Below are 14,273 nucleotides of genomic sequence, written 5' to 3' on the forward strand. Positions count from 1 at the left end.
GATACACACAGAGGTGACACTACCACAGGGGGGCATTACACCAACCCATATATAAGGATATTGCACACATGATCTTCCTCTTTCCAGTGGAGACACTCAGTGAGTACAGACACAGGGTTGATTGAACATCACTCCCACCACGTGGATTGTAGCAGACTGGTTAGTCAGTCTGAATAGCTATAGCAGGATTATCAGTAGCATTGGATCCAAGTAGGAGAATTGTTAATAGTTTAATAAACGTGTTAAAGCTATCTCCAAGTCTGAACCTTCCTTTGTCAGACTGCACATCAAGGAAGCAGCTTATGCTACGACAAGAGCATAACAAAACACAGGTTAGGTGGATTTGCCATTCTAAATTGTCCCTTTGTGTCCAAAAGATGGTTATGGAGTTACGGGAATAGGGCAGGAGATCGGGCCGTAGAGTGCTCTTTCAGTGTGAACACAATGGGCCCAATGGCCTCCTTCTGCACTGTAGGGATTCTATGATTTGGCAAAGTTTTGAATGGGCTGACTACAATTACAACTAGCCCTTAACAGTAAGATTTAAAAAGGCTGATGGATATAATATGCTTGGATCCAAATCCAGAAATGTATTTTCCTAATCTTCATCTTAAAAGGAAGATGTCCTATTTTAAAATTCTGTCCCCTAGTTTTAGTCTTTCCAGAAGAGGAAACGTCCTCCTGGTATCCACTCTATCAAGGCCTCGCATTCTTCTAAACTCCAAAGGATATCAGCCTAACCTGTTTCACCTGTTCATCATAAAAGAGTGAATCTTCTCTGAAATACTTTTTTGTGAGGGCCACGAAGAATCCAGCACGAGTTTTAAGGATACAAAGTAATAACATTTATTTACAATAACATATATATATATATAAAACAGCAGCAGCAACTTCCCTTGCTGCACACTCCTTCCTGCCGGTTCCAAACTGGACAGCTTTATTTATACTTGGAGTTTATTAATGGTTTCTCCGCCCCCCTCACTGGGGAAGCTCATACTCCCACAGGATTGTGGGATTGTCATTAGTCCCCAGCCAATGGTAAGCAGGCAGGTTATAACATACTTCTAACATCCTTTTTCAAATAAGGAGATCAAAACTGTACACGGAACTCCAGATCAGGTCTCACCAAGGCCCTGTACAGTTGCAGTGAAACCTGGCTACTTTTATGTCCGATTTCCTTTGCAATAAATGCTAACATTCCAATTGCTTTCCTAATCACTTGCTGTATTTGCAAACAAACATTTTGTGATCCATGTATCAGGACACCTCGATCTCACTGTACCACCGAGTTCTGCAATCTCTCTCCATTTGAATAATATGCTGCTTTTCTATTTTTCTCCCAAGTGGACAATGTAGTATTAGGGTTAATAGCTAGTTAATTATCAGAGATGTCAGATCATGTGGCACGAGCTAAGACACACATTTTTGGAAGGAATCTTGTGCTTATCTATTCCTGTACATTTCCTGTACATTTTTCATCCTTGTCAAAGAGATCTAGGAGTACAGGTCCACAGGTCATTGAAAGGGGCAACACAGGTGGAGAAGGTAGTCAAGAAGGCATACGGCATGCTTGCCTTCATTGGCCGGGGCATTGAGTATAAGAATTGGCAAGTCATGTTGCAGCTGTATAGAACCTTAGTTAGGCCACACTTGGAGTATAGTGTTCAATTCTGGTCGCCACACTACCAGAAGGATGTGGAGGCTTTAGAGAGGGTGCAGAAGAGATTTACCAGAATGTTGCCTGGTATGGAGGGCATAAGCTATGAGGAGCGATTGAATAAACTCGGTTTGTTCTCACTGGAACGAAGGAGGTTGAGGGGCGACCTGATAGAGGTATACAAAATTATGAGGGGCATAGACAGAGTGGATAGTCAGAGGCTTTTCCCCAGGGTAGAGGGGTCAATTACTAGGGGGCATAGGTTTAAGGTGAGAGGGGCAAGGTTTAGAGTAGATATATGAGGCAAGTTTTTTACGCAGAGGGTAGTGGGTGCCTGGAACTCGCTACCGGAGGAGGTAGTGGAAGCAGGGACGATAGGGACATTTAAGGGGCATCTTGACAAATATATGAATAGGATGGGAATAGAAGGATACGGACCCAGGAAGTGTAGAAGATTGTAGTTTAGTCGGGCAGTATGGTCGGCACGGGCTTGGAGGGCCGAAGGGCCTGTTCCTGTGCTGTACATTTCTTTGTTCTTTGTTTGTTCTTTGTACTATTCCTGTTTCATTTTCATTTCATTACATCTTTAATAAATGTTTGAAAGGTCCTCGAGGCCTGATTTCCAGCAGTGTGTTGAACACACCCAGGGACCCAGGCAGCAGTAAGCCCACCGACTAGCACAGATCCCCGATACAATCAACAGTGGCAGGGAAGTGAAAGTCATAGTATACAAGGAAGCCAGGGAATGAGTGCAGCTAAGAATCAGAAGGAAAAGCGCCAACAGAGTATCAAGAAAGTTGACGAAAAGTCACAAACTGTGATGGAGAAAATCCTATCTCGACACAAATTCTTTAACCAGTTGGGAAGCGCCTGACCAGCAGCACACTAGCAAAACTGGCGCCGAAAATTCAATAGGTATAGGACTGTCTCAGAATTATCAGGGAAGCCTGATAATGAACAGTTCATTAGACTTCTCTATTCCATTGGTAGCAGTGCAGATGACATTTTAATAAGACAGGGTGCTAATGAGAACTTAGCAACCTGTGAAGAGGTTATTAAGATCTTTGATTCTGACTCATCTTTCAGTATTCGGAGGAACATTATTATAGACCAGACAAGGTTTAACAGGTGCATTCAAAAATTTGGAGAGTGCCCACTGTCGCCATTGCTGTTTGCACTGGCCATAGAGCCATTGGTGATGGCTCTCAGAGGGTCAGCGGAGTGGCGGGGGATTATGAGGGGACAGAGGGAGCATCGGGTGTCACTCTATGCTGATGACCTCTTGCTGCATGTTTTGGATCCGTTGGAGAGTATGGGAAGGATTATGGGCCTGCTGGGGAGATTTGGAGGGTTCTCGGGATACAAACTGAATGTAGGGAAAAGCGAGGTATTCCCGGTGATTTAGCTGGCACAGTGGGCTAATTTAGGGAGGATGCCATTTACGGTAGCGCGGGATATTTGGGGATTCAGGTAGCGAGGGAATGGACGGGGATCCATCAGTGGAATATAACAAAGCTGGTGGAGGAGGCCAGGGAGGATCATAGGAGGTGGGATACACTGCACTTAATGATGGCAGGCAGGGTCCAAGTGGTGAAAATGAATATTCTGCTGAGGTTCTTGTTTATCTTTCAGGCTCTCCCGATCTTTATACCAAAGGCCCTCTTTTGGAAAGTGGACACAATCATCTCAGACTTTGTATGGGCGGGGAAGGTGCTGGGGGTAGGAAGGACCCTGCGATAGAGGCAGAGGCAGCAGGGGGGTTGGCGTTGCCAAACTTGCTTCATTATTATTGGGCGGCGAATGTGGACAAGGTGCGGCGGGGGTGGGAAGGAGAAAGGGTAGAGTGGATTAGGATTAGTTTGAGGGCTATGGTGACGGCAACATTGCCAATGGCTCCGAGTAGGTATTCAGGGAGCCCAGGGGTGCAGTCCACGGTGAAGATATGGAATCAGCTGAGGAGACATTTTAGGCTGGAAGGGATGTCGGTGCTAACGCCGCTGTGCGAGAATCATGGGTTTGAGCCGGGGGAGATGGATAGTGTATACTGGAGGTGGAGGGAAGTGGGGCTGATCAAGGTGAGGAATTTGTATTTGGAGGAAGGTTTCGCCAGTCTGGAGGAGCTAAGGGAGATGGTAGAGCAGCCGAGGGGGTGAGTTCAGGTATCTGCAGGTTAGAGAGTTTGCGCGAAAGGTCTGGAGGGGTTTCCCTAGGTTGTCAGGATGCATCATGCTGGAGCGACTGTTGCTTCCGGATGTGGAAGGGGAGGGAAGAGTGGGGATATATACAAGTGGCTGGTGGAGCAGGAAGGTGAGCGGGTGGTGAGGATCAAGGAGAAATGGGAAGTGGAGTTGGGAGGGGAGATCAATTGGGGAGTATGGAACGAGGCACTGCGAAGGGTAAACGGGACCTCCTCTTGTGCAAGGATGAACCTGATACAGTTTAAGGTGGTGCACAGGGTGCATATGATTGGGGCAAGAATGAGTGGGTTCTTTCAGGGGGTAGCAGATGAGTGTGAGAAGTGTGGGCAGGGGCCAGCGAATCACGTTTTGGAGTTGCGAAAAATTGGGAAGATTCTGGGTGGGAGTGTTCGCGGTCTTAGCCAGGATAGTGGAGGAGGTGGTGGACCCGGACCCTTTGATGGCGATAGTTGGGGTTTCAGAGAAGCCGGAGCTCATGGAGAGGAGGAAGGCCGTTGTCGTGGCCTTCGCCTCTCTGATTACATGGCAGAGTAGCGGCATGGTTGGGTGACCTGTACGACTTTGTGCGGTTGGAGAAGATAAAGAATGAGTTAGGGGCTCTATAGGGGAGTATGAGAAAGGGTGGGGATGTTTATGACCGTGTTTGAGAAACTGTTCGTCGCAGGGAGGTGGGGAATGTGGAAGGGGGTGGAGGAGGGGAAGAGGGAAAGAGGAAAAATCTGTACAGGCTGTTGGGAAGTATGTTTCCCGCGGTGTTTATTTGCTGTAACCTGCTTTGATACATGTTTGTAACAAAATACATTTTTTTTTTAATTTGGTGAGAATATTGACCCTTCCATTCATGGTCTGTATCGTTTTGCTGACAGTTGCGAGTACAGGGCTCTAAAGATCGAACTAATCCGAGACCCCATTGGAACGAAAGTGTTTGATGAAGCTTTATCCGATTTTTTGGAGTCTAGGAGGATTTCACAATGGTAGTACAATTAGCGAGACATGCTAAGCTACGGAAGCAGAACAGAGTTTTATTTCAGGGTGATAGGCAAGCTTTGTGAAGTCAGACTGCTGACTCTGCCCAGATGTGAGCAATAGACTCATCAGCGCACCCTGTAAAGAGCAGACCCAGGCCGAAGAAGGAGCAGTCGCTGCCAGTGCCCAGTACTCTCGAGGTGTCGCCATAAACTCAGAGTGCTATTCCAACAGGAATTTAAAAAATTTACGGAGAGATCAGTCCGGTCTCCAAGAAATAGAAGTTATTGACGAACATGAAGTGCCTTTCTTGAGCAAGGTTTCAAAATCCAAGGGGACTTTTTGGAGCAAGGATACCAAAGTCAATGTCCACAACTCAAATTTTAAAGTAGAAAAGGGAGGGGGATGTTAATTCTTTCCGATGTAGTACAGTGGCTGAACCCCGTGTTTCTCCAGCCTTCAAACATTCAGTCCCCCTGTCTGGGGGCATCCCACTGAAGGTGCAAGGGCAAATAACTGCCACACTTTGTTATAAGGGAAGAAAACTTGCCAACACGTTATTCACAATCAAGATTGCACTGTATTTAGCAGAGAAGCTTGTATAGAGTTGCAGCTCCTTCATTAACCTGTTGCATTAGAATCCCAAATGAAACAGGAATGATCCAAGCTAGTCCTCCTAAAAAGGTTCCACACCTGCAGCCGCAGGATAAGTTCTAGAAATTGCGTAGCTCTTTGAGGAGAGACTGGATGAGGAATGTGGAGGTGACCAGAATGCCACTGAACAATGTGGTCAGGCTGGCAATCCGCCTGACTATTCTGGGGAGGATGCCAGTGACAGAACAACCTAATGCAGGATTTGCACGGTAGCACAGTGGTTAGAACTGTTGCTTCACAGTGCCAGGGTCCCAGGTTTGATTCCCGGCTTGGGTCACTGTCTGTACGGAGAGTGCACGTTCTCCCTGTGTCTGCGTGGGTTTCCTCCGGGTTCTCTGGTTTCATCCCACAAGTCACTGGCATCAGTTTTGGTACAGGGGGGACCTATACCGTTGGGATGGTCTCCACCTGAACTGAGCTGGGACCAGTGTTCTGGCGAAAAGAGTAAATAGGGTGGTCAATAGGACTTTAAACTAGAGATTGGGGAGGAAGGAAAAATCAGGGAACCAAGAGGTGAAGTAATCAGTGGGAAGCGTAGCTGCTTAGGAATACAAAAAAGCACGAAAAGACAGAACTCAGGTGAGGTTACGATAGTCCCCATCCCACAAAATATGACACAGTGTATGGAAAGGCTCAGTAAACCAAGGTCCACCACACTAAGAAAACAAAAAGGGACGGTCAATAGAGAATTAAAGGTGCTATATTTAAATGCGCGCAGTGTACGGAACAAGGTAGATGAGCTTGTGGCCCAGATTGTGACTGGCAGGTATGATGTGGTAGGCATCACAGAGACGTGGTTCAGGGGGTTCAGGACTGGCATTTAAACATCCAGGGATTCACAACCTATCGAAAAGACAGAGAGGTGGGCAGAGAGGGTGGGGTTGCCTTGTTAATCAGGAATGAAATTAAATCAATAGCACTAAATGACATAGGGTCAGATGATGTGAAGTCTGTGTGGGTAGAATTGAGGAACCACAAAGGCAAAAAAACCATAATGGGAGTTATGTACAGGCCTCCTAACAGTGGTCAGGACCAGGGGCACCAAATGCACCATGAAATAGAAAGTGCATGTCAGAAAGGCAAGGTCACAGTGATCATGGGGGACTTCAATATGCAGGTGGACTGGGTAAATAATGCTGCCAGTGGACCCAAGGAAAGGGAATTCATTGAATGTTTACAGGAGGGCTTTTTGGAACAGCTTGTGATGGAGCCCACGAGGGGACAGGCCATTCTGAACTTAGTGTTATGTAATGAGCCAGACTTGATTAACGATCTTAAAGTAAGGGAACACTTAGGAGGCAGTGATCATAATATGGTCGAATCCAATCTCCAATTTGAAAGAAAGAAGGTAGAATCAGATGTAAAGGTGTTACAGTTAAATAAAGGTAACTACAGGGGCATGAGGGAGGAACTGACGAAAATCGACTGGGAGCAGAGCCTAGTGGGAAAGACAGTAGAACAGCAATGGCAGGAGTTTCTGGGAGTAATTGAGGACACAGTACAGAGGTTCATCCCAAAGAAAAGAAAGGTTATCAGAGGGGGGATTAGGCAGCCATGGCTGACAAAGGAAGTTAGGGAATGCATCAAAGCAAAAGAGAAAGCCTATAATGTGGCAAAGAGTAGTGGGAAGTCAGAAGATTGGGAAGGCTACAAAAACAAACAGAGGATAACAAAGAGAGAAATAAGGAAAGAAAGGATCAATTATGAAGGTAGGCGAGCCAGTAACATTAGGAATGATAGTAAAAGTTTCTTTAAATACATTAAAAACAAACGGGAGGCAAAAGTAGACATTGGGCCACTCCAAAATGACGCTGGTAATCTCGTGATGGGAGACGAGGAAATAGCTGAGGAACTAAATAAGTACTTTGCGTCAGTCTTCACAGTAGAAGACATGAGTAATATCCCAACAATTCAGGAGAGTCAGGGGGCAGAGTTGAATATGGTAGCCATTACAAAGGAGAAAGTGCTAGAGAAACTCAGAGGTCTAAAAATTGATAAATCTCCGGGCCCAGATGGGCTACATCCTAGAGTTCTAAAGGAGATAGCTGAAGAAATAGTGGAGGCGTTAGTTGTGATCTTTCAAAAGTCACTGGAGTCAGGGAAAGTCCCAGAGGATTGGAAAATCGCTGTTGTAACCCCCCTGTTCAAGAAGGGAATAAGGAAAAAGATGGAAAATCATAGGCCAATTAGCCTAACCTCGGTTGTTGGCAAGATTCTAGAATCCATTGTTAAGGATGAGATTTCTAAATCCTTGGAAGTGCAGGGTCGGATTAGGACAAGTCAGCATGGATTTAGTAAGGGGAGGTCGTGCCTGACAAACCTGTTAGAGTTCTTTGAAGAGATAACAAATAGGTTAGACCAAGGAGAGCCAATGGATGTTATCTATCTTGACTTCCAAAAGGCCTTTGATAAGGTGCCTCACGGGAGACTGATGAGTAAAATAAGGGCCCATGGTATTCGAGGCAAGGTACTAACATGGATTGACGATTGGCTGTCAGGCAGAAAGTTGGGATAAAAGGCTCTTTTTCGGAATGGCAACCGGTGACGAGTGGTGTCCCGCAGGGTTCAGTGTTGGGGCCACAGCTGTTCTCTTTATGTATTAACGATCTAGATGACGGGACTGGGGGCATTCTGGCTAAGTTTGCCGATGATACAAAGATAGGTGGAGGGGCAGGTAGTATGGAGGAGGTGGGGAGGCTGCAGAAAGATTTAGACAGTTTAGGAGAGTGGTCCAAGAAATGGCTGATGAAATTCAACGTGGGCAAGTGCGAGGTCTTGCATTTTGGAAAAAAGAATAGAGGCATAGACTATTTTCTAAACGGTGACAACATTCATAATGCTGAAGTGCAAAGGGACTTGGGAGTCAGAGTCCAGGATTCTCTAAACGTAAACTTGCAGGTTGAGTCCGTAATTAAGAAAGCAAATGCAATGTTGTCATTTATCTCAAGAGGCTTGGAATATAAAAGCAGGGATGTACTTCTGAAGCTTTATAAAGCATTAGTTAGGCCCAATTTAGAATACTGTGAGCAATTTTGGGCCCCACACCTTAGGAAGGACATACTGGCACTGGAGCGGGTCCAGCGGAGATTCACACGGATGATCCCAGGAACGGTAGGCCTAACATACGATGAACGTCTGAGGATCCTGGGATTATATTCATTGGAGTTTAGGAGGTTGAGGGGAGATCTAATAGAAACGTACAAGATAATGAATGGCTTAGATAGGGTGGACGTAGGGAAGTTGTTTCCATTAGCAGGGGAGACTAGGACCCGGGGGCACAGCCTTAGAATAAAAGGGAGTCACTTTAGAACAGAGATGAGGAGAAATTTCTTCAGCCAGAGAGTGGTGGGTCTGTGGAATTCATTGCCACAGAGGGCGGTGGAGGCTGGGACGTTGAGTGTCTTTAAGACAAGTTGATAAATTCTTGATTTCTCGAGGAATTAAGGGCTATGGAGAGAGAGCGGGTAAATGGAGTTGAAGTCAGCCATGATTGAATGGTGGAGTGGACTCGATGAGCCGAATAGCCTTACTTCAACTCCTATGTCTTATGGTCCCGAAAGATGTGCTGTTAGGTAATTTGGACATTCTGAATTCTCCCTCTGTGACCCGAACAGGCACCGGAATGTGGCGATTAGGAGCTTTTCACAGTAACTTCATTGCAGTCTTCATGTAAGCCTACTTGCGCCAATAAAGATTATTATTATTATAACTTAAGACAAACCAGGAAAAGAATGCCCAGTGAAACACTTGCAGAAAATAAATCTGACTTAAGAAAGCCTGCACTCCAAACTCAAGAGGAAATAACTGCTGATCTCACACACTATCATGACAATGTGTCTTGTGCAACGTGGACTATTATTCATTAGTTTCATTGGCTGGTGTAATGCCCTGGGATTGTAAAAAGGAAACAAAACAGGTAAAACTGCAAATGCACCGTTTTAAAATGTCTGCAGAAGTCACTTGACCTACAAATTGGCCAAACTTCTAGCTATCTCTGAAAGCAGATTACTAGGGGAATCCTCAAGGCAGTTTACTTGATGGACATCCAATTTGCCATTGTCTGAACTGTCATGGTTGATCTGATTGTAGTCTCAACTCGACTTTCCTTCCTACTCCATATCCTTTGACTCCCTTGTTAATAAACTCCTGGTCATTCAATTACTTCTCAATCACATTCTAGCTTTTTATCATTGGTTTGTACTATATCTCTCTTCCCATAAAAGCTGAAATCATCATGCCACCATTCAAAAAGATCACCTTTGACCCTTCCTTGTCAAAACTGTGTCATTACTAACCTCCCTTTCTTCTCCAAGCTCCTTAAACATATCATCATCTTTATTCAATGGCAATCATTTCCCTTGTAATTCCGTACTCTGAACTCTGAATCCAGCAACACAAGTTCTCCAGCAACACGGTAGCTCAAATGCCTTCCCTCCATGATGAAACCATACTTTGCTTCTATAATTACCAGTTTGAATCTCCCCAGGCTTGTTTCTGCTCTGCTCACAGCAATGAAACAGCAGTGAATAACATCCTTTGTGATCATAGAATCATAGGATTTACAGTGCAGAAGGAGGCCATTCGGCCCATCGGGTCTGCACCGGCCCTTGGAAAGAGCACCCTACTCAAGCCCATGCCTCCACTCTATCCCCGTCACCCAGTAACCCCACTTAACCTTTTTGGGCACTAAGGGGAATTTTAGCATGGCCAATTCACCTAACCTGCACATCTTTGGACTGTGGGAGGAAACCGGAGTACCCGGAGAAAACCCACGCAGACACGAGGAGAACGTGCAGACTCCGGACAGACAGTGACCCAGCGGGGAATCGAACCTGCGACCCTGGCGCTGTGAAGCAATTGTGCCGCCGTGCTGCCCACTAATCATGATCTACCTACAGCACATGGACAGCAGTGGTTAAAGAAGCTGTCTCACCACCTACTTCTCAAGAGAAATTAGGGATGAAATGCTGACGTGTCGGTGATGTTCACATCCCAAGATTGAATTTTTTTTAAAAAGGACTAGATGCATTGTCTGAGGAAATAGACTTTGAGGATTACTTGAAAGGTACAGAGAAAAAAATGCTAGGTAGAGAAGTTTAGAAACAATGTAAGAGTCTGGGGGGGATAAAATATTCAAAAGCTTGCCATCATACTGAGTTAGGGAAGTGGAAGGGAAAGTACAAAGAAGTAGTGGTCAGGCAGAAAGTCTGCTTTGCCATATAGAGCTGAAGAAACAGATGCAAACTAGAATTATTGAAGTTGGGCTGTCTGATACAACTCACAGTAAGGTCACAGACTACATTCCACCATGATTTTGAAACCTAAAGCAGTCAGAGTCCCAGCATACAACAGTGGGGCTTTTGATGTCCGCTACCTGAACAGGTAGTCCAGTAGTAGCTCATAAAATTCTCAGAGCACATTTTCTTCAGACTTAAACCGAGATGGGGTGTATAGTAATATCCTCAGCCACGACCAACACGTTAAAAAAAAAGATCAGTGGCTGAGCAAGGAAACTTCTATTTTAGGGGTATTCATATAAAGAAACACAATTGGACATTTATTTTTCCAACATCCTAAGGTCAAGCAGCAAATTGACCCCAAGATGTCAAGGAAGTAATTTCTTTAAAGAGCATGGTTTCAACTTCTGAAAGTTTTTGTTAAGGTGCAGACCTACTGGAAAACTCACAGTAAAATATTGTTGTGTGGTTTAAAAAATGCAGTGTGAAAGTAAGATGCCAGGGAAAACACATGTTTCGTCCAATTCGCAATGTAATCATTTTACTCTGATAAAATGTCAAGAAAGCAGATGTTGGTAAAACCTCAAATTTTCACAACATCAGAATTTATCAATGTGAACAGACTAATTCTGGCACAATGAATCTCTGTGGTCAGCAAAGACTGCTCCACCCACCTCCAGCCGCTCCTGTTTGACTTCATCAGCATCATCCTCTTCAAGCCAGCCCAGCAGCTCCCCTGTTTGGTCAATGGAGCTGAGGAATTCTTGGTAGAGTTTCTGGCGCTTGTTTATACTGCTGCTGGATTTGTCTATGTGTGGGCGAGAAAAGGGAAAGAAAAGTTGCTAATGTAAATCTCTGCACATCTGCAGCACAGATGAGCCTGGGACTTATTTTCACCTGCCACACAGACTTCAGTAAAGCAAAAATACATTTCTGCTGTGTTCCCACCCATCATTTCAAACAAAGATCAGTAATGATAGACTGTGGCACAACAATATTTTCAAATGCAACATGGGGAAGAAAGAATTTAAAGCAATAGCACCATTTCTGTCGTATTTGCATCTCATAACAACAGTTGAAAATCATTTCTTAAACTTCAATGTTAAACAATTCCTATTTTGATTATGCTTTATGCTCAAGATGATGAATGGAAGGCCTGAGAAAAGGAACAACATTCTACAATTTTCCACACAATGCTGGTATTTGACACTCCCAGGTCAGGCAACATGCAAAACAGAGCTAACATTAATTTGCAGACATAATATTTTAGAAACAAACCTATCAAAGTTAAGGAAGTGTTTTGTTTAGAAATAGAAAGAAAATATTGGCACAGAAATTTAATAGTGCCATGCAAAATTTTGTTTGTAAACCGGATGCCAAAGCACCCGTTATAGCGGACAGCATGAACATGCAAGTTCTGGGCTGGAAGTGTATATCGATAAAAGCAGAAAAGGAGGCATCCTGCTTTGCCTAGCCCTTTTTTGATGCAAATGAGCGTAGCACCTGTATGATGTCCCTGTTGCAAAATTGGTCTGCTCTGAATGCACCTGGCACTGGGCCACCTACATTCAGTAAAATATGATCTACATTCATTTAACCAGCAGTTCTGAAAGGGACCACTGGAGCCACTACCATGAAAAAAAGTTAATTTATTCACAAATTACTTCCAGAAATGTGGAGTCAAGCCAAGAGCTGCAGTATCAGAGTCTCCCCCTCCCTCTAAATCACCATCGTCCCAAACTGGTCACCACCTTACCTTTCCTCCCTCAATTGTCCTCCACCCTATCCCGATCGCAGTGAAAGAACAATATAAAAAGGTGCAGCTACTGGTAGAAAGGCAATTAAATAACTGACTTGGCTGAGGAATTGGCAAATATTGCCATTTGGGCAGAGATGAAGAAGGTCTAGGAGTCAGAATTACACAAGCCTGATACCTAATGTTAAAGGGTTAAATCAATTAAATGAGCAGGAAACTAAAACATATCGAGCTAGCTCAGAAGTTACAGAACAAGTTAGACAAAATAAGAAGGCGATTAAAGTAGATTGTTCAACAGAATCCCTACAGTGCAGAACGAGGCCATTCGGCCCACTGAGTGTGCACCGACCATTCGCAAGAGGATTTTACCTCGGTCCACTCCCTCACCCCAGTAACCCGGGAATAAGGCTAAACATGCACGCTCAATTAAAAGTGAGATAAAGTTGGCATGTACAAATCTTTCAGAGAACAAGAAGAATTCCTCTGGGGTGATGACAAGGAATTACCAGAGTCATGTTGTCATGTGAGAGTACCTTTAAGAAATGGGTTTATAAATGGGTGTGTATATAAGTATCTGTAGTGAGAGTACCTTTAAGAAATGGGTGTTTATATTACTGCAATGATGTCAGAGAGTGGGTGGAGCTGGGCTGTCCATCAGCTTTTTACTTTCATTTTAGGGTGATTGCTGCAGGTTGTGTTTTAGTTTCGTTTTCAGAGCTGGATAGCTGCAGTCACAGCCAGAAGATGTATTAGAGTCTCTCTCTGTAATCTAAAGAATGTAAATTGATCCTTTGGTGATTTAAAACTAATAACTGCTCCTAGTAGTGATTTTAACCTGATGTGCTTCTGCTGAAAGCTTTTTTTTAAAAACGTCTCCTGGATGTTAAAAGCTTAAGAATTACTTAGTGTTGTATTCTTTGGGGGTTGTATTTGAATTAATGGTTGCTAAGATGTTCATTATATGTTTTTGAAAGGTTAACTTGAGTTCATAGACTAAACATTGATTTGTTTTAAAAAATATGTTTCCATTTCTGCTGTACCACAGCTGTAGGGTGGGCCGTGTGCTCCCCATACCACAATCTATTAAAAGTTGTGGGTCAGTTGAACTCCATGATACACTTTGGGGTTCTCTAAACTGTGGCCCATAACAAATTGAGGCCTCGAGAGGGATAAAAGTCGATCTATTGGATTGGCTTAGTGAACTTAAAGACAGTGAGGGGTGAGCATATTGTGGTTACTTTTCAGGTGTGGTATTATAGTTTTAGTAGGGAATGTGTTGTAGACAATGGCTCTTTCAGAGGCTCAGAAGTTTTTGGGGGTAGAGACGGTCACACGCAGTACCTTACGGACAGAAACTAAAAGCAGACTGTTAGATTTGGCAAAAACACTGCAGTTAACATTACCTGACAAAATGCGAAAAGATGAGGTAATTATGGGGGTGGCTAAGCATTTAAAGTTGCCTGAGATACAGTTTTAATCATTGGAAATGGCAAAAATTCAGTTACAAATTAAACAAATGGAACATGAGAAAGAATTAAAGCAGCTTGAATACAAAAGCGAGAGAGAGAGGAAAAGGAAATAGAAAGAGAGCGAGGAAAAAGAGAGAGAAGAAAGGAAAACAGATAGAATAGCCCGAGGAGAACAAAAAGAATGAGGAAGGGAGATACAGATCAGGGAAAATTATCAAGAAAGAGTGTTTGAACTTCAGAAAATGGCCATGAAACATGACAGTCAGTTAAAATTGTCAGACGTAAAGAGAAACGTACAGTTGGATGATAGTGATGAGGATAGTGAGAAAGAGCGTC

General features: G+C 44.0%; 1 protein-coding gene across 7 annotated transcripts in view; it reads right to left on the reverse strand.

Moving 5' to 3' along the window:
* The window catches only part of supt3h (SPT3 homolog, SAGA and STAGA complex component), a 622,281-nt gene that overhangs the window by 156,292 nt on the left and 451,716 nt on the right, over positions 1-14,273 (reverse strand). For all 7 annotated transcript variants that reach the window (XM_072499078.1, XM_072499079.1, XM_072499076.1 and 4 more), the window contains one exon: positions 11,387-11,520. In XM_072499078.1, coding sequence (XP_072355179.1) covers positions 11,387-11,520 — 134 coding nt within the window. The remainder of the gene's footprint in view (positions 1-11,386; positions 11,521-14,273) is intronic.

The sequence above is a fragment of the Scyliorhinus torazame genome, chromosome 4, assembly GCF_047496885.1.
Source record: "Scyliorhinus torazame isolate Kashiwa2021f chromosome 4, sScyTor2.1, whole genome shotgun sequence".
Taxonomy (NCBI): domain Eukaryota; kingdom Metazoa; phylum Chordata; class Chondrichthyes; order Carcharhiniformes; family Scyliorhinidae; genus Scyliorhinus; species Scyliorhinus torazame.